The sequence below is a fragment of the Volvox carteri genome (assembly GCF_000143455.1).
Source record: "Volvox carteri f. nagariensis unplaced genomic scaffold VOLCAscaffold_5, whole genome shotgun sequence".
Lineage (NCBI taxonomy): Eukaryota > Viridiplantae > Chlorophyta > Chlorophyceae > Chlamydomonadales > Volvocaceae > Volvox > Volvox carteri.
The window spans coordinates 952,340-976,991 of record NW_003307548.1 but is presented as its reverse complement, the minus strand read 5'-3'; the positions used below and the strand labels follow the sequence as shown (position 1 = coordinate 976,991).

General features: G+C 59.3%; 5 protein-coding genes across 5 annotated transcripts; 3 read left to right on the top strand and 2 right to left on the bottom strand.

The window, feature by feature from the left end:
* Positions 1-262: 262 nt before the first annotated feature.
* Positions 263-816, top strand: VOLCADRAFT_35893 (uncharacterized protein; the record flags this gene model as incomplete). The annotated part of the gene is made up of 2 exons (XM_002947179.1): positions 263-346; positions 631-816. Coding segments are annotated over 2 exons (270 nt in total), but the record flags the coding sequence as incomplete, so codon positions are not given.
* A 3,133-nt stretch (positions 817-3,949) lies between these two features.
* VOLCADRAFT_120426 (uncharacterized protein) lies at positions 3,950-8,753 on the top strand (the record flags this gene model as incomplete). The annotated part of the gene is made up of 8 exons (XM_002947178.1): positions 3,950-4,088; positions 4,536-4,676; positions 4,990-5,036; positions 5,470-5,613; positions 6,455-6,637; positions 6,893-6,946; positions 7,296-7,318; positions 8,696-8,753. Exons 1-8 carry the CDS (start codon positions 4,004-4,006, stop codon positions 8,751-8,753), a joined length of 735 nt encoding a protein of 244 aa, XP_002947224.1. The 5' UTR covers positions 3,950-4,003.
* Positions 8,754-9,269: 516 nt separating this feature from the next.
* Positions 9,270-13,209, bottom strand: VOLCADRAFT_116325 (uncharacterized protein; the record flags this gene model as incomplete). Its single annotated transcript, XM_002947048.1, has 7 exons — positions 9,270-10,280; positions 10,540-10,614; positions 10,851-11,082; positions 11,416-11,552; positions 11,840-11,907; positions 12,407-12,557; positions 12,979-13,209. The coding sequence occupies 7 exons, from the start codon at positions 13,207-13,209 to the stop codon at positions 9,270-9,272; spliced, it is 1,905 nt and encodes a 634-aa protein (XP_002947094.1).
* A 2,667-nt stretch (positions 13,210-15,876) lies between these two features.
* Positions 15,877-18,583, top strand: VOLCADRAFT_87368 (uncharacterized protein; the record flags this gene model as incomplete). The annotated part of the gene is made up of 5 exons (XM_002947177.1): positions 15,877-15,893; positions 16,767-16,854; positions 16,969-17,138; positions 17,489-17,503; positions 18,376-18,583. 5 exons carry the CDS (start codon positions 15,877-15,879, stop codon positions 18,581-18,583), a joined length of 498 nt encoding a protein of 165 aa, XP_002947223.1.
* Positions 18,584-20,142: 1,559 nt separating this feature from the next.
* alk5a (aurora like protein kinase) lies at positions 20,143-24,169 on the bottom strand (the record flags this gene model as incomplete). The annotated part of the gene is made up of 6 exons (XM_002947047.1): positions 20,143-20,175; positions 20,460-20,774; positions 21,077-21,193; positions 21,398-21,577; positions 21,714-21,866; positions 22,271-24,169. The coding sequence occupies 6 exons, from the start codon at positions 24,167-24,169 to the stop codon at positions 20,143-20,145; spliced, it is 2,697 nt and encodes an 898-aa protein (XP_002947093.1).
* Positions 24,170-24,652: the final 483 nt, after the last annotated feature.

Here is a 24,652-nt window from a genome sequence, read left to right as displayed (position 1 = left end):
GGCGGTGTATGAGGAGAGGATGATGAACCCTGCCGTCTGACCCATCAGCAGTTCCCGTTCCCCCGCCCCGTCGGCCCCCGTCATTGCCCCGGACCGTTAGTAGTCGGCAGTCGGTAGCAGGTGCTTTACTGTCAAGTAATGTGTCCGTGACGTGACGGATCCCCCCAACCCAACCACAATCCCAACCACAACCACAATAACATACATACATACACACACTGCTCACCCCGTGTGACCCGTCCATCCCGTACCCGGACAAAGGGGTATCGCCGCGGACGAGCTCGTGTCGTACCTGGCAGCCCGTCCACACCCCTCCATTGCGTCTCGTACGCCTGTCGTACCCGAGGTGAGTGTTCATGGGTTGTAGGTGTGCATGAGAGTGCGGTGTGGGTGTACCGACCCACCTGCCCCACCGCCCCCACCGGGCCGGTTATCCCAGCCCAGATAGCCACATTCCCGTGTGGGGGTTGGGGGGTGGAGAGATTCGGGGTTTGGGAGCTCCGTACCAGCTACTTGTGCCCTCCTCCTCTTTCCCCTTTCACATGCACTTGCTGAACATGATTCTCATTGCCCTGCCCTCCCGTCTTTGGATTCGGATCTTATTACTTGTTATGGATCTGGATCTGTCAGGTTGTTTCGGATCAGATTCGGTTGTGGGAGGCCTCCATGAACAGACTCAGGGCCGACAGTGTCGTACTGTACGAGAACTTGGCTAGTCGGGAGCTGTTCGAGCGGGCACTGGCCTTCTCCCGGTCCTCGGGCACGTTGCTGTGGGAGGACAGCGGCCAGATGCGGTTTGTGGCGCTGGATGCAGGTAGGTGGGTGATGAGGGGGTGGGGTGGGGGAGGGAAGGTGGGGGAACGCGGGCCACATTGCTCAAACCCCAGACAGCAAAGTTTGGTATTAGACGTTTCGTATTTTAATCAATCTCCCCCTCAAACCCCCCACACGCTGACCGGTCAGGGTGCTGACCGCTCGGCCCCCCCCCTCCCCTCTCCCACCCGCCAAACCCCCAAACACACACTCCGCACCCCCCGCATCCCCCGCCCCATCCACTCGGTCACCCAGAGGACCCGGCGGGCGGGGAGCTCACTGCTGAACCCCTCCTCCTCTTGCCCTCCCTTCGTACCTATCATGACGCCATTCCATGTACGACCAAACACCTCCCACCCCCCCACCGTCTCCCCCATCACTGCCCCTCAGGCCACGAGGCAATGAAGAACTTCATCCTCACAGCCAGACATAACCTCAATTTGTAGCTGTAGCTGTAGTTGTGGTTGGGGCTGTAGCCCGTATCATCAGGTGGTGCTGGTGGTGCTGGTTACCATCTAGGGGGGGTTCACCGTGTAGGGGGAGATGAGGGTTTTCCAAGTCGTACCCGTACGGCTACTCGTACAGGTACTGCAACATGATGACGCCACACGGAACACACCTCCCCAGCCGGCACCTGTAACCGGACAAGATCACATACCGATGATATGATATGATATGATATGATATGATATGATATGATATGATATGATATGATATGATATGATATGATATGATATGATATGATATGATATGATATGATATGATATGACGTGTTGTGGTGTCGCTGTGGTGCGCGCAGCTCCTCCTCAGATATATCTCCGCACTGAGCACCACTCGCTCAAGATGACAGAAAAACAAACAAATAAACAGACTTACACTCGTCACGCGTCATGGTGGGAGCTCCGCAGTACTACAATACACCCGGGAAGACTTCCCCACGCTTGTGCCACGGGGGGGGAGAGAGGGGGGTAACCCCGTGGTGGTGGGGGAGGCCTGGAAACCGGGAGGCGAAGGAAAACGTATACGACATGATACGACATGAGATATACATGCCGGATACGACGACATGAGGTGAGGTGGCAACAGACCTGAGGGCCCTTTAGGAGTCGCATATCAAATACCGGCCGTCCTTGCGGTCCGAGGAGCGAAGACAAGGGACATAGCAGGCTCAACAGCAGCGCAGTTCGGCATTCGGTGATCCCTCCTGCTTCTGGTCCTCGCCGCCTACCTGCTAGGTGGCTCGAATACCGCCACATGAGCACAACCCCGGGATCCCTCCCTATGCATCCTATCCGTACGTATGTTGTTACAGGGTGGTTAACTTCGCCAGCGGCCCCCTTTCCCGAGGCAGTCCCTGCTCTCCCCTGCTAGAGGGGCACCCTAATCCGTCACCCCATCCGACTTCAGAATGTATTCGTTGGGTTCGGCAACTCACCACCAGCATCCAACCAAATCTAGCGGATCATCGGCGCCTCAACTTAGTTCCTGGTCAGCTCGCAAGTTGATATTATCACGTCCTACATCGTCCGTATGATGGGGGGCCACCTCCCATTTCAACACTCCTCAAACACCCGAGGAGCCGGCAGGCGGATTTGAACCCGGGCCGGCCGGGAGCAGAAGTCAGGCCTTAACCTCTGCCAGCCGCCTGCCTGTACGTATGCATGCATGTATGATGTGTGAAACAGGGGGGTGTATCTTCGCCCGTGGCAGCTACCCTGCAAAACTCTGCCTTCCCCGGTATTTCGGGGCCCCTCATCCAGTCACCCTAGTCAACTTCTCAGTGGATCGCTCAGGTTCCGCACCCACCACCAGCATCCAACGGAATCTGCCGGGTCGACAGCGGCGCAACTCCATTCCTGGTTGGCTCGCAGGTTAACTATATCCCAGGTCACCACCGTCCATCAACTAGGGGCGCAATGCCTTCCACCATCGGAAGGACTTTGACCCTAACGGGTAACGATCCCGGGATCTCCCGGGGGCAGTGGTCGCGCCTTACCAGTGGTGCCAAACCCTACATAACCCTGCATGTATGTATGCATGTCGAGAACCAGGTTGGTGAAAGCGCAGTGGGCCTTGCTTGCGACAACTCGGCCGGGATATCACCATGCTTCGTCCCTACAGCACTGCTGCTTGCAGGTGATTCATTTGCAGACGACCAGTGCCTTGTCTTGCCGGCCGCAGTCCGGTACAGATGTGCCGGGGAACCAATCGGGCAGGCAGTAGCGATTGGGGATATTCCGCTTTCCCCTCCTACCTCCGTCCACACACACACCGCAACCCCTCTACCTAGGGGTGATGGATGTGATGATGATGAGCTGAGCGAGCGGCTGAGAGAGCGAGTCCCCACTGACCCGCCGGTGCACGTGTCCGGGCTTCCGCCGGCGTCCGACTGCCCGTACGCTGTTCCCAACCGCATGTGCTGCCTGACTTTGCCACCGCGCCAGCCACCACATTCAACTGCAGCCTTATCCCGTACCCATCGACTGGTCCTCCAGTGCTGGCGTTGTAATGCCGGCGGAACTTGTGTCGGCAACATTCGACCCACCCCACCAGGAAGGGGCCTCCAGGCATATTGCAAGACTAACCTATGGAATAACGGCTTACTTTGTACTGGTATTACTAAATAGCCAATAGGGATCCTTAGTACGTTTTTCCTCTGTGCCAAGGCCTTGAGGCAGTTGAACCAAGGATAGACCTGGATAGACAAGAATCAGGGACGCCGACCGCGAGTTCAGGTGCCCGGCCAGGTAAGGCACAAATTTTGCAGGCCTCAGCGGGACAATATGATACTACAGGGCTATGCTGGGAAAAATGAGCTGCCGGGGAGCAGCTGAGGTTGCGGCAGGGGGCTCGCGATGGCCGTCGGCTGACCTTTGAGTCGTAAGGTCAGGTTGGCAGAACCATAGATGGTGAATATGCTTATGACCACCATTGTGAATATGACCACGTAAAAATGACTAGGTAGAGCATTGCATTCTGCTGGTGCTGGCTGGCTGGCTGTGCATCTGTCATCCATGAACGGATTGCAAACCACATATGTCCAAAACCAGCATGGACCAAGTTATCCGGATATGTTTTTGACAAGTTATCATATTGTTTTGTATACTTGCCATTGCTACTTCTCATAAAAGCTGGAAGACAATACATTTATTCGTGAAGACAGCAAACCTCAGCCAAGCGTGACGACGGAATGGCCCTAAAGATGCATCGCGCTGCAATGGCTAAGAGGCCCGCCCCATTTGTGCGCAACCCGGTTGCGGTTGTTCGCTGTCAAGGTGCGAAAACTCAAGCCTGGCATGGTACCGACCGTGACATCAATTCGCGCTACTGCATCGCAGCGTCGCTAGGCGTGTTTCTTACTGCTTGGTTGGTGGGGTGTTAAATTGTTCACGTTGCCTTGCATGAAAGATCCGGACTCAGAGCTTGTGTCCCGCGACAATTTAGGTCGTAAGCTTGCTGGCAAAAGTCCTGCTCGTTATGGATCTTCCGCGCCAGCGAATTCACAATGGGACCAATGCCCGATCCATTGAGACCTTGCTTGCATTACCAGCTCCCGTTCACAAAGCCAACTGTTTCCTCCACCCTGGCGAACGTCCCGGGCCCCGCCATCTACCCTTCGTGACTCGCCACATCCATCCGCACCCGTGTCAAAACACACCTTCATCTGTTCTCGTCCCCCTTCTCCTCCCCCTTCCCTCTAACCCCGCTCCGGCCTCCAACAGCTTCCCCCTCCCCCGAGGGCCGCCCCTCCCTCCTCTCCTCCGGTGGCGCTGTGGCCGCTGCCGGGCTGTCCTGCCTGGCCGCCAACCTGCTGGCCGCCAACCTGGCACTGGCGGAGTTCCGACTGCCGCCCATCGACAACGGTAGGGAGGGGCGCGGGGCGGGCGAGCGGGCGAGGGGGCAAGGGGCCAGCAGGACGTGAAGGGAAGGTGGGTAAGGGACGAATAAGACAGGGCCAGGTTCGAATGGGCCGGGTGGTGGCCCGGGGGAGGAGGGACTCGGGGTCTGTGTGGGGGTGATGTTGGAGGAAGGGCGGGACGGAGGGAGGCGGTGGGGGAGGCCGTGCTGTGCGGGTTCCTGTCCAGCAGGGGCCGACGGGTTGGCTGAACCCCCCCCTTCCCGGCCCCCGTCCCCTCGTGGCCCTCCTCCTGCCCCTCCTCCTGGCCTTCCTCGCAGATCCCAACCGCTGCGACCGGGGCTATGTGGGCAACACCATCGGCCAGGTGGGGCTGGGGGGGTACGTTGGGTTCGTGGGTGGGTGGGTGGGGGGTGCGGAGGCGGAGACCTGCACAGCAGGCCGCCGGCTGCACCTCTCCCAGGACTTCGCGTGCCTGTCCGTCTGTATGCCTGTCTGTCAGCACTGTGGATGGTAATGAAGTACGCGGGGTTTGCTAAAGGCCGTTGTGGGGGGGAGGGGTGTGTGGACGGGGCGTCAAAGCCAGACATGCACACAGTGACACAGACGGACGGGCGCGATGGCGCACGTCAAGGGGTAGCTAGCCCGGGCTGATGTTATCGAACCACCGCTCGCAGCAGCAGTGGCAATAGCTGTAGCAACAGTAGCATTAATAGTAGCAGCAGTAGTCTTGAATCGCATTCTCCACCTGCTCCTTTTCCGTACTGCTGGCTGACCCCCCGCTCCCCCGCTCCCTTCAGGCGAACGCCGTGTCGGACAAGATCCTGGATCTGCGGCTGTGTTCGTACAGTGGCAAGGACCTCCATGGTCGGGTGCTGGCTGGCGCCCTGCTGGCGGATGCGGATCTGTCCAACACTAATCTGCAGGAGGCGGTGCTAACCAAGGTGGCTGGGGGCGCGGGTGGGGATGCGTATGTATGTATGTTGTTACAGGGTGGTTAACTTCGCCAGCGGCCCCCTTTCCCGGGGCAGTCCCTGCTCTCCCCTGCTAGAGGGGCACCCTAATCCGTCACCCCATCCGACTTCAGAATGTATTCGTTGGGTTCGGCAACTCACCACCAGCATCCAACCAAATCTAGCGGATCAACGGCGCATCAACTTAGTTCCTGGTCAGCTCGCAAGTTGATATTATCACGTCCTACACCGTCCATATGATGGGGGCCACCTCCCATTTCATCACTCCTCAAACACCCGAGGAGTCGGCAGGCGGATTTGAACCCAGATCGACTGGGTCGACTGGGAGCAGAAGTCAGGCCTTAACCTCTGCCAGCCGCCTGCCGTATGTATGTATGCATGTATGTATGTATGCATGCATGTATGCATGTATGTATGTATGTATGTAGACATGTGGTGGAGGGCGTGTATGTGTATTAGTGTGCATGTCCGGCAGTCCCGGTATGCATGTAGGCTTGGTGCTAGAAAGGGGAGGTCGAAAGTGTGGAAGGAGGGGGCCAGGCAGATCGTGGGGCCTGCATGGAAGACCCCCCACCCGCCGCAGCGCGCAGTTAGGCTCTATGTCCGGCTGGGAGTGGGTTGGCGGACTGGGGAAACCTCCCACACACGCCACCGCAACACGTACATACATACGCACGTACACACGCATGCACACCGCTCCCCTCCGCTCCCCTCCGCTGCCGCCACCCATCCCTTCTGCTGCCCCCATCCGGCGCCCTGCACCCCGACGGCCCCCGACCGCCACCTCCCCACACCTCCCGAGGCGCCTTAGGCCTACGCAGTGAAGGCCAACTTTGAGAATGCGGACATGACTAATGCGGTGGTTGACCGAGTTGACTTCTCTGGCGCCAATCTGCGCGGTGTGCGGTTCAACAACACGGTGGTGACCGGGGCGCAGTTCGCGGGGGCGGATCTGGAGGGATCCGTGTGGGAGGACGCGCTCATCGGCTCGCAGGCAAGAGAAGAGGGAGAGAGGGGGGAAAGAGGCAGAGGGAGGACTGCGGGGAAGATGGGGGGAGGGGGGGCTCCATCGGGGGTGAGGCATGCCGAATTACGGCAATTTGTGATCACTGATCACGTGTGTGTGTGTGTGTGTGTTTGTGTCGGGGTGGGGAGGGGGAGAGACATGTATGCCTGGATGCGTCGGCCTCAGCTGGCGAAGACCATTACAGAGCCCCTCCCTACTGCCCACTTGTCCACTGCGCAACAGGATGTGGGCAAGCTCTGCGAGAACCCCACCCTCACCGGGGAGAGCCGCATGCAGGTATGTACGGCAGATTGCTTGCCCTTCTCGCAACGTCGTCATGATGACGTAACGACTACGTACCTTGAGCTGGGGTGTTACCCTTGCACCTGCACCTGCACCTGCACCTGCCCGCCCTCCGCCAGCCACCCGCCGGGTTTGCTCACTTCGACCCACTGAAGTGCTGCTTCCCCCCACCCCTGTTACATCCCCCCCTCCCCCTCTGTGTGTGTGTGTGTGTGTGTGTGTGTGTTTCCCTCCCCGTCAACCGGGTGGGGGATGTGTGCGGCCCACTCCGCTGCTGCCCTCACACAACTCACGGCGCTCCCCCCCCCTTGCCCCCCCTGCCCCCCCCGCCGGGTTGCCCCAGGTGGGCTGCCGGGTCAGCCGCAGGTGAGGCCCCGGTAGAGACCCGAGGCAGGCGGGCTGAGGAGAGGGTATACTGGATCCAGGATCCAGTACGGCGGCAGGGGGGAGATCCGGTGGTTGGTCGCAACGTTACGCCCAATACGCCCCAGCGGTGGCGGTAGTGGTGTTGGTGGTGGTGAGGTTTGGATCAGCAACCTCGGCACATGAGCAGGGCCAGTAGACTGCTCTCGGGCCGAGTAGGGCAAGTAGTGGGAGTGGCGGTGCCTCCCTTGTGGCCTCATCAACCGCGGGACATACCGACGGATGGACATAATACCCGGTGTACAAGTGTACGGGCTCCGTGAGGGAGGGTCATCTTGCGGCTTCGTGATGGCGGACGTTGCTAGGTGCAGCGGCCTGTAGTGGCGGCCTGTATTGGAGCTGCAGTGTGGGTTACTTGTAGGCTGCCCCTCCCCCTTCGCGGTGTTGGGATCGGTAGCTCGGCCGAGGGGACCTCCTCCCACCGGGGCCCGCTCACCCGCTGGTGTCTGGGAGCGTCCACCTCCGGGTGCTGGCACTCGGGGATCTGCACGTGTGCTTGTGAAGTGGGGTGGGGTGGGGCCGCCGGGTACAGATGGGCCCTATCTGGCCGTGTGCGAGCATCCTGGCCCGAGGGTTGTACGGGTCCCGGCGGCGACGTACTGCTCCGTGACCCCATGTCGATTGCTGTGGGGGCGTTACTCTTCTCGCGTAGTGATGAGAGGCAACATCATGCGGATGAACAGGGGCAGGCGCGTCCTGACATTTGTAGGAGGGTGGGGTAACAGGTTCTGACTCGGCTGTAATGACCTGATTCCTCTCTCTGGATGTACACCCCACTCACGGAGGGTATGTGAAGGCGATGCACGCCATATTCCCCGCGCCATGATGAGGGGTGTATGTATGAGGAGTGTTCGTGCGTTACTCTGTCAGGCTTGCAGCAACAGCAGCAACAGCAGCAGCCAGGTCGCTAAGCGGCGCAGTCGGCTGTCGGTTGCAGAGTCCCAACCAGGTGGCTCACGTACCGAGCGGCAACCGGGTAGGGTGCAGCAGCACACGGGGGGGACCGCAGCAAGGGGGGTGCAATCCTGCTGACACGGGGGACTGTCCGCAGTTGGCAGTTTGGGGCTTCCATTGGTCACAGGAATGCCCTTCACTGATATGCCGTACCGTGCTAGTGACCTGCGTCGTACGAAACTGAAAACCTTCCCCGAGATATTTACATGGGATCAGGGCGATACATTTCGTATTGACATCAGGCCGTTGCGGCACACGAGTTCGGGTTGGACACAGCGCGGCGGCGGCGGGCACATGTCCCAGGTTGACCGCTGTAAGGGGTTCTCCTCCTCCTCCCACACCTCTTCCTCCTCTTCCTATCCGCAGCACCACAATCCCTTCCTACGGCATAAGCCCTCACATTATTCTATCATTGTACATGTAATGCATACACGGATGAAACAGAAAATACATTTGCACCACACAGGGTCAATAATAATGGAAAGTAACCAAAAACGTGTAGCGCACGTGCCGTACGCGAACCTCACAGGAAAGACCCCTGCGCATACATACATACATACATACAACATTCAACGATGACAGTGTATATATCAGGTAATGCGGCCTTTCTTAATCTACAACAACAACAACAACAAGAGATGAATTACCACAGGACCCACAGAGCCTGCGGGCCTACAACACGACACACCTATGCGGGAGAGAGGGGGGAGGAAGACGGAGAGAAGACTAAAGGACATAGTGCCAATCATAATGGTTTCCCGGCCCCCTCTGACCCCCTGCCCTTGAACACGTAGAAGCCATCTATCCATCGGAATCGTAGAGCGAGTACCTTCACCTCCGCACACATTGGAGCCGGACCACTACACAAACAACGCCAACAGCCAGCCACGTGAATGAAACCACCACCACAATAATCACTGCCCCCGTTGCCCCCAGCTCCCTAGTGCGGCTGCGGCTTAGAGCGCAGCTTGACGAACCCCGTCACCACCCGCCTGCAGAAGGGGCACTGCAGAGGCCGCCGGGTCACTCCACCACACAGCTGCTCCGCGCACTCGGTGCACAGACCGTGGGAGCAGCCAGCCGGGGACACGGACACGCGAGCAGCAAAACACACACCGCAATCAAGATCCTCCTTGTCATCATCATCATCATCATCATCATCATCATCATCACCTTCCTCCTTAACTTCCTGCATGGCCGCCGGTGCTGGCGCTGCAGTCGACGCTGCCGGCCCACACGCCTGGCCCTCCTCACCCACAGGGGGCCCACGGGGGTGACCGGCTCCGCACGCGACCCGGGACTGGGACTGGCCTCCCTCCACAGGACCGCACGAGCTGTAGCAGGAGATGGCGGAGGTGGCGACAGCGGCAGTAGCTGCTGCTGCTTGAGGTGCTGCTCTTGTTGTGGCATCTTGCGTGCATCTTGAGCAGCAGTCTGGCAGGGGCGCAACAGAGGCGCTGCGGCGGCCCCTGCCGGCACGGTACTGCCCCATGCGGCGCCCCGACCTTTCCCCGCAAGTGCTGGAGCCGCAGCAGACTGAGGTGCCAACGCGCACCGCCGCCGCCGCCGTATCCGTACATGCCGCCAATGCCGTCGCAGCTTCAAACTCTCCCCTTGCAATGGAGGCCGCAGCAGCGGCATCGCCGCCGCCTTCCTCCGTCCTCCCCGCTGCCTCCTTCCCCCCCACCTCGGCCTCGTTGCTTACTGCTCCTTCCCGCACCCGCACCGTCTTGTCCGGCTGGTGCTGGTCCCGGATGTCCCGAACCTCTGACAGCAGTTTGGTTCGCAGCGCGGCGGCGGCGATGGCGACCAGCGGTGGCGGCCCCAGTCCCAGTCCAGCCCCCGGGGCCCCGTGCGGCCCCGTCCCGGCCTCCAGCAGTCGCTCCAGGGGCTGCCCGGGGTGTAGCAGGGAAGCCATACTCAGGGCGGCGGGGTGGTGGGACAGCGCGACCTTTGTGGGGGGGAGGCGGCAGGGCAGCGCAGGAGGGCAGGAGAGGGGGGAGTTAAGAGAGAACAACCCACGCAGGTCGAAGAACCGGCCCTTTTCCGGGGTTACGAGTGGGACCAGGAGGGTCGCAAGGGATCAGCACCCCTGCCACCAGTTAGAAAGGGCGCCATGCATCCCTCCGCCATCCTTCCACACATGCAACCTTGGGCTCCCACACGCCCACGCACCAACACACCAACACACCTCCCGCACACTCACGCACCTGCCAGGGCAGCTGTCCCGCTGCATTGCTGCGTGTGCGGGGGTCGGCGACCGCCCGGTTGCCCCGGTGTTGCGCCTGCGGGCGTACGGGGCCAGGGGGGCCAGGGGTGAATTCCGGACCGCATTGGGCGAGAGGGGTAGGGGTAGGGCGGCCTCGCGAGACCCTTCACCGGCTAACTACCCAGGGGAGGGGACGGAAGTGCAGTTGACGCGATTTACACAGACAAGAAACACACGCATTACAGGTGCAGCAGCAGCAGCAGCAGAAGTTGCTTCCAACACGTGTATGTCCCAGCTGCCCCCACTACTCACGTAGTATCGGAGCACCTCTCGCGCCGCCTCCTCGTTCCCGGTCACCGCGGCGAAGTGCAGGGGCGCGGACCTCGCCTCGCAGGTGACCGACACGTCGTAGCTCTCGCTGGTGGTGGCGGCGTTGATCTGCGGGTCGAAGTGGTGCAGCAGCTCCCGGAGGGCCTCCAGGTTACCGTAGTAGACGCAGTAGTGCAGGGGGGTCAGCCCGCACAGAGACCGGGCGTCCACGTACCTGTACAGCACAGCACAGCACGGGGGGGAGGCGCGAGAGGACGGGGGATTGCTTGATTGAGGAGACAGCAATAGCACAAAGGATATAAACCCTTAACCGTCACATGTTAGGACTACATCCCAAGCGCCTTATGGTAGTCCTATTCCTAAACTTAGCAACCAGAGCGCACCACAAGCAAGCAACTAACACGCTAGGGGAGGCGCGAGAGGCAACTCCAGTACTCCAATCCTAGGTGCACCTCGGGAATCGGTGACTTTGACAGCAAGGCCAACATGAAATGCGCAAGTGCCCGGTGGTGGTTGTTTCGTTGCCTGCTGACCCAACTTGTCGTACCTTACGCCCTGTCGTGTGAGCAAACGCGGTGAAATGTGTTTCAGGAGGGCCTGGATGCACGCCGAGCTGCCGCCCATGGCCGCGTAGTGCAAGGCGGTACGGCGGCCGCAGCGGTCCCCCACCCATGGGTCCGCACCCTGGCAGCCACGACGAGGGTAACCGGGAGCGTGTGGAGGACCGCACAAGACGTGTGAGCCAGCATGACAGACTTCGTAGTTTCCAGGGTTTCAGGAGATGGGACTACAACATGCCGCAACAAGCCAAGGGGGGTGAACTGCAGTCAGTCCGCAGCCCCAGGAGGGCCGCACTGGTGCCGGGTATTGGGGGCAGCCCAGACAGCTCCTTCCAAGTGCTGCTCCAGGAGCAGGCGTGTGTGTATGTGTGCGGCGGGGGGGGGAGGGGCCCCGGGGCGGCTCTCTCTCACCTGGGCGAGCAGCAGCTTGACGATCTCGGGGCAGTCGGAGAAGCACGCGTACATGAGGGGGGTCTGGCCTGTGAGGACAGAGGGCGAACAGATGGTGGAGACGCGAATGGGGAACCGGTGGTTGACAACTTCTTAAGACCAACCGCCAACTGCATCGTACGTATTGCGGAGAGCGAGGCTGTTGCTTTATGTTACGAATGAACGGCAAGGAAGAACCGCATATTGTGCAGGTCTGTCCCTAGGTTCCGAAGTACCATTCATTCATCCTTTATCTTGATTAAAGCAAGCAAAACATTTCCTAGTCTAAAAATGCCCACATGCTCCAGCTCAAGTGGCCCTGCCACCCGCCTTTCCTCGGGGCGGGAATGGGAATTTGCACTTGGCCGCCTGGGAGAACGGGCGGCAGCACACGGCCGCGAAGTGCGTGGTGATGTTGTTGCCGTGTCTCGCTGATTACCTGGCAGCGGCGGACTACTACTGCGGTGGTGGTGGTGGTGGTGGTGGTGGTGGTGATCCCCCCTTGCAGCAGTTCAGTTCCCGGACGGCTCGAGAGGATAACGCACCCACCTTTTGAGTTGGCCATGTCCACCACGAGGCGGACGCCCTCCACTACCGAGGACGGCAGCTGCCGCCCCACGCGCCGGCAGTACGGCATCAGCGCCTCCCGTACAGTCTCGAGGGAGGAGCATGACATGAAGGAGAGTATCTGTTCCACGACCTGCAGACCAGGACAGAGCATACGGACACGCAGCAAGTGCATGTGGTGTGAATTTGCCAATGATATGGATCGGAAGAAGCTTCGGCGGGGCCCAGGCAGGCAGGTAGGGAAGGGACCAAGGAGGAGGGATGAGTCCCTAGGCGAGCACGTGTCCTTGGCAGGGGCAGCACGACATGAATCCCTGGGTTAAGGGGATTTCGGAATGGTGCTCCAAAATGGTGTGGTCCTAATTGGTGGCCTATTGAAAAGTTTACTTTCTGCCCTACGTATTTAACCGGAGTCGCCCAATACCAGGTTAGCATGTACCCCCATGTCGGCGGGTAGCAGGGGCCTGCCTGTTGAAATGGCAGTGACGACCGAGTAAGGAAAACGAAGTAATGTCACCGGAAAATTGGGGTACCTTTAGCGGCTTCTGCCTTACCTTGACTTGCTTGCTCTCGCAGGCCTGGTGGACGGGGGTTAATCCCGCCGAGGAAAGAACCGACGTCGTGGTGCTTAGCAGCTTGGGACACGCAGCCAGCTTCAAAAGTATCATGCGTTCATCGCCGACTTTCACAGATTTATTGAGTTCAGCCACGGATGGCGCAATGCAGGAGGTTGTGCAGCCCATGTCGATGTGCGGATGCCGCGTCTGCAAGGGCAATTGGGTCATTAATGCGAAATTTAGCATATGCGTCCACCAGTGTTTATTTATGGGTTTTTTGCCCTTTCTTTGGCTTCGTGATGCAAGTTATTGCGTCGTTGCAGCAGGCGCACAGAGAGGCGAGGCCTACGCGCGGGCTCTGCCCATGCGTTTCAATGGTCAGTGCAAACAGGGATAGCAAAATTCCTCTCCGGTATTTCAGACAAAGGTGTTTGACAATATGTCGTTCCGGTGCCGCTTCGGGGCTGGGCGCTGGGTCGGTTCATGAATAGGAAACGCTATATAGGGTGCCGGCTTAAAATCCAGACAAGAGGCGTCAAGTCCGCGTACCTTCCCCGCTGGCCTGCGTATTGGTCGTTGTGAGTCGAAGGTGTTCACCGTTACAGTTAGGTCGTCGCTCTGGGCTTTCGCCGATGGTGGTCAATTCGGAGCGCTCCTCGTTGGAAGTGCAGTCCGTAGCACTCTGGTTGATCTAAGGACACAAAAACCATCAATATGGCTTTGGAATAGGGACAATAGCTTCACTTTTGGTCGCGTAGGCGGTTTGTAGGTTTGGCATATTCCGCAACAGAAGCATCGGTGCTTGCCGTACGATACAGGAATTTTCACAAAGTAGTATGCCGGCTTGAGCTACTAGTTCCCGTGCTCAAAATATATTTCCTGCATGAAGTTTCTCGGAAAGATTCCCTCCATTGTGCGCTCGTACGTTGTCGGCGGTTTCTAATTCCAAAGCAAATGCAGTAATAGCTGCAAATAACGCAATTAAGGGACATTTGATTCTACAACTTATTTTGTCTAACGCCGGTCTACGGCACTGGGTCCCGGCGTCCAGATAATCGCACTTTGGCAGCAGCGCTGGGATTGAACTGTCAATTTACGTCATCTTCGTACCACTTATTTAACTTCCGAGGCTGCGTTCAGGTCCAATCAAGGTGTGGGGATGTTGTGTCCCATGGTTCCAAAATTGCAGCTTTCTGCAGCCTGCTACGTTAAAGGGCTTCGGAGCGGGTCTCCAGATGCCACTGACCGCTGTGCCGCTCATGAAAGGATCCGTAGGACCCATGCAAGCAGAAGGGCCCACAAGACCAATCCGTCCCGCTCAGGCAGCGGCGAGCCCAGGCGACGATGACAACGTCCACACTCGGCGCCACAATAATGACCGTCCATGGACCCGCAGAATTTTACGGACGTGCCCCGCGCTTGTGTGGACCTTGTATACTGGCAACTGCTACTAGGGTACTGGCATCCTGCAGCTGTTCAGACACCGCAACGTGCAAGCGTTACGGGGAGCGCGAATCCACAAACCCATTCCTCAGGGCCGTGCCACTTGCGAACTGCCCTTTCCCGGAACCGCACAGCCTACTTCAGGATGGGATGTCCTCCAACGCCAAGGGCGGGTCCTGGGAGGTTCGGCCCCGGCCGGTCCGGCTCATAAGCGGGTTTTGGAACGGGACCCTAGGATCGCCCAACTGCAGTGCCAGTGGCGGGCTTCCTGGCCGGCGGCCATTAAGGGCATCAGTAATGCGACAGGGAAGCAAAAGCAGCGGCGACAGGGGGTTTTGTCGGAGATGTTGGGGCGAGAGCAGGTCGGTCTGCAGGTATAGCAAGTCATAGCCGGTCTCCTACCCGCCATTCGTCCGCCAAGACCCGCCCCAAACTCGCCTTGTGAGCCGGTGGACCTGGTGGCCGTAACAGGTCACAAGCACCCAGTGGGTGTTGCTAGGAAAGAACCTCCGCGTTCACCTGTTCGGCTATCAAGGTGCCATGAGGTTCATCACTGTCGGGATCACTGAAGGCTTTTGGGCGCCCAGTTGGTGTGGGTGCTTGGGTGACTCAAGTGACATTTATATACATTTATATACATTTATATACATTTATATACATTTATATACATTTATATAAGGGTTTGGCACCACTGGTAATGCGCGACCATTGCCCCCGAGAGATCCCGGGATCGATACTCGGTAGGGTCAAAAGTCCTTCCGATGATGGAAGGCATTGCGCCCCTAGTTGATGGACGGTGGTGACCTGGGATAAAATTAACCTGCGAGCCGACTAGGAATGGAGTTGGGCCGCTGTCGACCCGGCAGATTCCGTTGGATGCTGGTGGTGGGTGCGGAACCTGAGCGATCCACTGAGAAGTTGACTAGGGTGACTGGATGAGTGGCCCCGAAATACCGGGGAAGGCAGGGTTTCGCAGGGTAGCTGCCACGGGCCAAGATACACCCCCCTGTTTCACAGATCATACATTTATGTGTGTTAAGAATGCGTGAGGACTCTCAAACCGGAAGCGTGCAACATGAGGTGGGTGCGTCACTGCACATCCCCGCGTTGCATGAAACATGTATGAGAATGAAAGCGGTATAGTAATCGCAGATATAGTAGATTACGACGGTATAACTTGTGAGCCAAGCCAGGGCAGATGCTGCATAAAATGAGCCGTGGGCTGCGGGGCACGCCAGGGCCGTGGACAGCCGCGCTGTCCGATGGAGCTGCACGGCTAGTGACAGCTACAATGCATCATGATCTTGGCCCGCCGTCGAGCCGCACGCCTTCTCCTGACATCTACGCGCCTTAGACCTGAGCGCACTGCGTTGTTTCTTTTGCGGGTGTTATGTAATATCACTGGATACGGCTTGCACGGCGGGATAGCACTGACTGCTGGATAACTCCAGTATGATGCCGCATACCAGGTGGGGTGCGGTGTTATGCAGCGCGCGGTATCGAGCCTTCATGTCCCGATGGCGACACGACCTTTTCGCGGAACCCTAAGGAAAACACGCGTCAAAGATTCTTTCTTCTCTTTCCGCGCTGTGCAACCGGTACTATGGAGCATATGCTCCGACAAACTCTTCTCGGGCTCTCGGATCGCAAGGAGGGCAGTTTCCGGGGGGGGATGAAATGGGCGGAGGTACTGTTGGAACGGCGTTTCGAATAACCTTATCTTTAAATATATGTCTTTGGAGTGTAAAGCTTGCGTTCCCGTTTAACCTCCTTCATCGACGACGCACCGGTAATGCGATTCGTACAGCGGCTGACGAGGGTTGCACTACTGAGGCAACAGAATTCATACAGAAGGGGTTAATTGACAGTTATTTAATCAAGCCATCCGACGACTATCCATATTACAAACTTCACGCAGGAAGGATGGCCCACCCGCATTCATCGAAACGTTTCATGCTGCTGCGAGAGAAACGAAAAAGCCAACAAAACGAAACGACCACGACACGGCTTAGCTTCATAGTTGAAACCCATTACCGCCTACTCACACTTACTACCACACAACTATATACAACTGTACTACGATCGCTACCGCCGTTGCTTACAGCGGGCTTGCGGATCACCATCTTCACCGCTTAACACGACTAACTGTCGTAGTGACCGCCCTAAACGCGCACTTCAACGCCTACCGCCCTTTGTCGCCCAGATCGGCACTAAACAAGTTACAAGTTCCGCACACAAGTGCGGATGTGTCCGTAGAAGCCGGGGGCCCCATGGACGTTGTATTGGTATTGATGCGGGTATTGACGCGGGAGGCCATCCTCCTCCTCCCTCCTCCGCTTCAGGGCGAAGCGCCTCAGCGCGACGTGCCTGGCCTTCCAAATTTCCGAGAGGTACCTGGCCAATGCCAGGGGTGGCGCCTCATTCACAATGGTAACTCTCACCACCTGTGCTCGCGCTAGACACGTGGCACCCAGAGTAACGCGAAGCGCCGACCGCCGATTTTCCAATCATACCGCTGCTGCTGCTCACTTTGCGTCTCTACAGCACAGCGCCCTTGGACACCACCACAGCACACCGGGACGTACTGCCGATAATGCCGTACATCACGTACCCAGGCTTGCAACTGCCACAACCGTTGCCAACGCGGCCAGCGCTGCAGAAATGTCAAATGGGCACCGCAGCCACAGCCGCGGCAAGGACCACAGCCGCCCCAGGTGCAGCTGCCTGTACCCCGTCAGCCCGAGTCACAGCAGCAGCCGCAGCCCGCGGCAGCTTCGCCCAGGGTGGTGCCGGCACGTTTGATTTCCACGTATAGATAAGCAAAGCAAAGTAGGCATATATGGGCCTTTGCGATGCGTACCAATCAACCAATTCAACGGCAAACGGGCAGTCGGAGCCAAGCTGTGAAGGAAGAAAACCAAAGCACGGCTTTCTCCATCTGAGGCAATGACTGACTGCGGCCGTCGGCAACACCAATCAACCAAATTCTCCAAACCATTTGGAGATAAATGTTTTTGAGGTAGACCCCTCCGGATGCCGCCGCCGCTGTGGTTTTTGCAACCAGGGCATCCCCCAAAAGGTGCGTGGTAGTATCGGCTGCCGCACAGTCGGGGAACACCCTACCTGCCGCGGCTGTGTTTTCAACCTTCGTCCACTTCCACATCCGACAACGTGCACCCGTACGTATGCATCTCTATGTGTTAGAAGGGCGCAACGCCCAGTACTATGTACTTATGTCTCATATACATCCAACACCTGCAGCAGCGGCGCAGCAGCCCACCGCTATCGGTAACCGCGCTCACTGCATCATCCATCATCAGAGCTGTCCGCAACCAAACCAACCAAGCAACAGCCGTTTCAGCCAACATCCAGCTACATCCAGCTACATGCATACATGCATGCATACATACATACACACACGATCATCCCCCGGCTCCAATGCTCTTGTACGGCATCTTGCAAAGGAGATCACCCTGCTACTATTGTTATTATTGGTGTGAAAGAATGCCCTGAAGGAGAGAATCCTAAGTTCCTCGTCCGTCTCGGGGTTTGAACGTGCGCATGCACACAAGTGTGTATGTGTATGCACATAACACACACTTGGTGGCTATAAAACGTCGCCACAACCGCCACAACCACACGTCAATTTCACCTTGTATGCTGTCCATACGAATAAAGTGCTGATGATGCGCAAAAAGAACAAAATGTCAGTAGCATAAGATGTAGCTGTAACAAAACCCGCAACAAAAGCAACCGCAACAGCACGCGTTATGGAGATGATGCAGCAATGGCCGCGGCCGCTGCGGCGGCAAAAGCAGCTTGCAATTCCAAGCGACAATCAGTGCATCAGTCCGCGTCACCAGCAGCGGTGTGTGTCCTTTTCGTTCGTCCCAACCACTCCCAATGTGCGCATCTAGCCTCCCAGCTTCCCCTCCCTCCACACAACAACAGGTCGGGACAGGACATTGGCAAGCCCCCGGGCAACCCCACGGGCACTGAAATCCCCGCAGGTCGCTGTCAGCAAACCGCGAGACGTCGGAGCCCAAACAGCCCCCGACACGTCGGAGCGCTCCACAGCCCCTCGCTCCCATGTCGACAGTTGGCCTCCAGCACCCCCAACCCAGCTATCACACACACCCGCTTACACCAGGAGAGATGACGTGCATCCAGTGACAGCACTGCTCCCATGAGAGTCCCCTGAGAAATAGAACACCATTGCAACGCCCACATAAGAAACTAACCAAGCAAGGACAGCTCAAACGCATTTCACATGAGCCGGTGGAGTCCGCACACGACCAACCAACCACCTAATCACCTCTGCTCGCCTACAAGCGTGATGACGTTGGCGAGTAACAAGCCCTCTTCTTCATAAGTGACTGAAACAAAGCCCCGGAGGACCCCGTTGCCCCGGACCCCTCGGCTCCGCCCCACTCGCCACGATACGTCCGTCCCACCCCACGCGCCCGTCATGTAGCGACTGTGAAACCGCTATGGCCACGACTGACTGGGGCCCGGATAGCCCCCAGATACATCCATCCGATGCACAGGAGGGTAACGCGGGGTAACACCGCACAGGGTCATCCATTCATAGCCCTCTCACGGGGTTGGGGGATTGGGGTAAAGACGAACCACGAACGAGTGTTGGGGGGTTGGGGTCCCCGCAGCTCTCACGGCATCGCACCGGAGGAAAGTCACTTCACGTAACCACTACTCAGTGCGGTGCGCGAGTCGTCCAGAGGCCGTTACTAAAGCCTCCTGCAGAGAGGCTACATAGTGGAGAGCTGGAGAGCTGGAGAGCTGACAAGGACACGGATATGCACACACGCGTATGCAGCTACGAACATTGCGCATGACGGGGCATTCGGCACCGCTTCCCCTTAGCGACCCTTCTCTGGGCGCGAAGGTTCCCATGTAAGCCGGCAACCCCGGTACTGCTATTACCTACAGATACATACATAGACGCACAAGGTACGTAGCAGCACATATGTACGTATTTGTACATGCACATGTGTATGGTTATGATCACAGACGTACACCAGTACTCCCAGTGCCAGTGCCGGGTGGCAGGGGGGACATGCCACGCAGCCGCTGCCGCTGCCGCCTGCCGCCCACCTTATGAATCAGATCACGGGCAAACCGTTCAGATGCAACTGACATCTGTAATACGCAGAGGGTGCGGGCCACAAGAACGCCGCGTGCGGCAACGCGCCATCATATCATGGCGTAGTACGATACTACAAGACATGTGATCCTTCTTTGTGACATCGTGTCGTAGGTAGGTAGGTAGGTAGATAAGCTAGTAAGGGGACACCTTTTCTTCTCAGCCCGCCCTGCGGGTATCGGTCGGTCCCACATGCGGGTGATGCGCTTGTAGCTCCCGAGTGCCGTCCGTCCTTTGGCCCCCCTCCTCCTACAGGCCCCCACACGGCCGCCCACTCAGTCCGGCTCCTCGCGGGCAACCTCAGGGTCGAGGCACACCATGCAGGGAGGCTGCAGCGGGGGCAGGACCCCAGCCAGGGGGTTACACCGCGCTGTGCTGCTTCCCTCTCCCACCCTGCGCCACCAACACCCAAGTGCTCAACTCCGGCCCCTCAACCGCTGATCACCAGGACTGCAACATCATGGAGCCTCGGATGTGTTCTGTTGTGTTGTGTGGGATGTTGTGGGGAGTGCAAGTGGCTAGGTGGCCTGGACTCGGACTCGGACTAGGGCTAGGAGTTAGGTGCTGCTGGAAGGGTCAGCCTTGTACTCCTGTGGTTGGGGGCGTGTGGAGAGGGGGGACGTTCAGTGGTTGCGAGTGGGAGTGTGAAAGTGCGGGAGTCCATAAGCGATGGGCGGCAGTTGATGGGCAGCATTCGCATGCGCATGCAGCTGTGAGCCCGCACGGGGAACATCACAGGGTATACCTCCTGCGTGTAAATGCCCCGTCCCCCTAGCACCTCCCTGCAAGGGCACAAACCTTCACAAGCGGACGGTCACCCCCGTGCGCAAGACACAGAACCCAACCACCACCACGGCGCTGGTGGGTCACCTACCAGCGCCTCCTGGGTCCAGAGATGCCGGGTCAGCTTGTGAACCGTGGGTCTGTCCTCCGGTTCCAGCTGCAGGCAGTCCCTCACAAACGCCCTGGCCGCCTGGCTGACTCCGGTCGGGAATGCCAGCGCCGCCCCCGCCGAGCCCCGCGCGCCCTCCCGCCGCGGGGGGGGACCTCCAGGGAAGGGCGTGAAGCCGACCAGCAGCTCGTACATCAGCGAACCAAGGGACCACACGTCCACGGCGGATGTGTACGCCAGCGACAGGTTGTCCTTGTTGTCTTCGGGAAGGTGTTTCAGCGGGCAGATGCTGACCTCCTACAGAACGCGGAGCAGACGGGAGTGGGTGATGGCGGTGATGACAGAGTTCAAGCGGGTCTGGGAGACAGGGGGCAAGAGAGGGGTTCACATCGGCAACCGGTCCTAGCTCCGTTGGCGCCGTTGACGCCGGCTGCCTTGCCCAGCTTGTCCAGCTACCCACAACTTTGAGCCAACCTTGTGGTAAAGGTAAAGATTCCATTGGCAACACAAGCAAGTTCTTTGCACCTTTTCGGACCCCTGCCCCCTGGCAGCGGGTCCCCTCCACCGCTATCGGTCGGGCCCCCCGTCCGGCCACCCACCGGCGCCATGTACTCGCGTGACCCCGTCCTCGTGACCGCCCTCTCCTCCCTCAGGCAGATGGACACTCCGAAGTCACACAACTTGAGCTGCCAGCTCTCCGTGAACAGCAGGTTCTCCTGGGGGGGGTAGAGTTCAGGGCGAAAGGGAGCCGGCATGGTGATGTGGTCATCACCGCAGCTGCACGACCCCCTTCCATCTCCCTATCGTATCCCCCTCGCCTCCTCTCCTCCCCGCTACCCCTGTAACGCCTCCACCTGTCCACTTCGTCCCGTAACTCTTCCCCCCTCCTTCCATCCATCCCGGCGGGTTCCTGCTCTCACCGGCTTGATGTCCCTGTGCACGATGCCCTGCTCGTGCAGGTGGCTCAGCACACCCAGCAGCGGCAGCAGAACCAGGTGCATGGCCTGAAACTCGCTCATGCGACCGCCCAGCTTGCGACGAACACGCTCCAGGGAGCCGCCCCGAATGTACTCCTGAACCAGAACCAGGGTTTCATCCTCCTGAGGCACGGGAGGGGGGAAAGGGGGGAGGGGTTGGTAAGGGGGACTACGGTAGCTGGACGTGTCATGGGTTCCCAGTCCAGCTTCACAAGCCCTCACGCCTCTCGCCCGTCACTGCTCGGCCACCTCGCCTTACCCGAAACGCCGCCAACAGATGTACGACACCCGGATGCCTCAGTCGTGAATGTATGTCCAGCTCCCTAAGCACTTGGTTTCGGAGGAATGTGGACAGACCCGCCAGGTTGTAGGCCTTGAGCACCACATCATTTCCCGAGTACAGGCAGCGGGCCTGCAGAGGAACGGGGCAGTGGAGGGGTCGAGTGGAAGCTGTGTATTATCGCAACCCATGTGGGTGCCGCACCATGCGGGTAAGGGAAAGGCCGGGGGAGGCCGGAGGAGGTAAGATAACGGCAGGATAAGGTGCGTCATGATGGTGGGTCATGAGACGCTTCCTTCAGGCGGGGTCACCACTTCCTGCTGAGTGAGCCTCTTTCCCTGCCCCCGATGTCCCAACAGGGCATGTTAGACCTAGGTTCGCATAATCCCAACGGACCAGGGGAGGCAGCAGTGTGTGTGTGTGTCAACTCTCGGTATGGACATGAAAAGCAGAGGCCCCGGCGCTGGCGAGGTGCAGTGCAGCGCAGTGGAGTGGCGGACTGAGGGCGGGGCATGGGCAACCACTTGCCTACCTACCTTGTACACGGAGCTCGCATAGCCCGCGTACAACTTCCGCACGACCTTATAATCTGCGACGGCCCAGGACGCGGGAGCCCGCAGCATCTGCAAAGGCGCCTCGGGGGAGAAGTGAATCAGACCCTGGCCCGGGGTCCGTTGTGGTACGAACTCGCCCAACGTCGACTGCGCCGGTGGCAGCAGGTGCCCCGCGCCCGCAGGCGGCGGCGTCGCTGCCGCTGCTGCTACTGCCGTGAGGGCTCCAGCCGCCTGCCGCGGCGGCGACGCCGCCGGCACTTGCCACGAATCGGCCGGCGATGCCGGGGATGCTGCGGCTGTGGGCATTGAAGGAGCCGGGGAGTCTGGCGTACAACGTGCAAAAGGTGACTCCTGCAAAGAACACTCTTTTAGCGGCTCCTGCTGCTGCTCCTGCTGCTGCTGCATTCCTTGCGGCGAATCCAGTTGCCCCACCACAGCGGGGGGAGTAGGTGGCATCTCGGCGTGCAGCTGCTGCGCCAGCTGAGGCTGGGGTTCACCCTCGGAGCCCTTCCGTGACAAGGCCACCTCCGCGGATACGGCCGTGGAGGTTCCCGTGGAGGACATAGGCGTGAAGGTCGATGTGGATGTGCAGGTGGAGGTGTTAGACGCTGTAGGTGGGTCGCAGACGCCGCTGCTAAGCGCCTGAACCCTGCCGCTACCGCTACGCGTAAAGCTGGTGGTCTCAGAGCCGGTTCCCGTGCCGTCGCCTGTGTAGTCTTCGGGAGGAGCACTGGGCTCGACACTGCGGCTGGAGCACAAGGCCGATGAGCGGGCAGTAGCTGCGAGGGCAGCATTCTCCGCTACGGCTGTGACCGCGATGGCCGCTGGCGGCGGCGGAGGCGCTGCTGATGCCGCCACCGCTGACGTGTCTGGCGGTGACGCTGGAGGTGCCTCTGGAGGCTTTGTCAGAGTCGACCGTAATGTCGGTGCCGGGGCTTTAATGGAAGCTGCCATAGACTTTAACTCCATGAGCGACGTCGAAGTAGGCGGCATGGGGTGCATGCTGTAATCGCTTATGCGTCGAGGTGGCATCCGACCATGCTTGGCGCGCTGGCTCTGGCCATAATGACTGTACGGCATGATGCCGTGAGGCCGCAGCGACAAACGCGGCGCGGTGGGTAGGGTCCTGGCGCTGCTGTGCGATGCTGCTGCGTTTCGGAAGCCTGGCGCTGCGGCGGCTGAAGTGACGGCGACAGCGAAGGCACTGGTGCTAGAGGCAGCACGCAGGGGCGACTTGTCCTTACTTGTCCTAACATTGCAGAAAGGCATGCTGCGCGCGCTTTGAGGCGGTAACGGCGTCGACGTCGTCCCCTCGTTGTGTGGCTCCCTACAGCCCTCTTGGGTGCCTAAGCTGTCCCGACCGCCGCCCATAGCTTCACTGGCACCGATAGAGGAGAGGCGGGAGAAGCGCTCCCGCGCGCTGGCGTGCGGTTGCCGCGATAGCCCGGGGACTGCGCCGCAGCAACCGCCGGGCACGTCGGTGCAGGGCACGGAGATGGCGGAGGGACCCGTGGTCACGCCTGCACCTGCGTTTGCGGCGCTGACGGCGATGTCTTGGCAGCCAATGTCGGACTCGACGTGGGGTTCGAGTGTCGTGGATTGCCGTAGTTGCGGGGCGGTGTGGTAGCCGCCGCCGGGGCCGAGTGGCCGGGGCCGAGGACTGGAGGGCTGCGGCGACAGAGACGATGACGACTGAGTGGTCGCGGCGGTGGCGGCGCCGTCGGGGGATGCGTGGACCAGCAGCGGCGTGGCGTCACGCGGCCGTGCGCCCCCAGCTAGGCCGGTTATGGTTGGCAGGGTGACGGGAGCGGAGTCCCCGGCCCTCCGCAGGGCCCGTGTGGCCACCTGACGGGCCAGCGGTGTTGCGGTGGCAGTGCACATCGAGCTGCGGACGGCGCGTGGGAGAGGGGAGAGTACAGGGAGAACAAGGGACAGGGTGGAGAAACGTTGGAGGGCGGGAATCATCATAGGTATGTAAAAGCCAGGTGGATGGTTCGGAGTGTTAGGGACAGTAGGTAGGTAGGGTAGGTAGGTAGGGTAGGTAGGTAGGTGAGTAGGTTAGGTAGGTTAGGTAGGTTAGGTAGATAGGGTAGGTAGGTAGGGTAGGTAGGTAGGGTAAGTAGGTAGGTGAGTAGGTTAGGTAGGTTAGGTAGGTAGGTAGGGTAGGTAAGTAGGGTAGGTAGGTAGGGTAGGTAGGGTAGGTAGGTAGGGTAGGTAGGGTAGGTAGGTAGGGTAGGTAGGTAGGGTAGGTAGGGTAGGTAGGTAGGTGGGGTAGGTAGGTAGGGTAGGTAGGGTAGGTAGGGTAGGTAGGGTAGGTAGGGTAGGTAGGGTAGGTAGGGTAGGTAGGGTAGGTAGGGTAGGTAG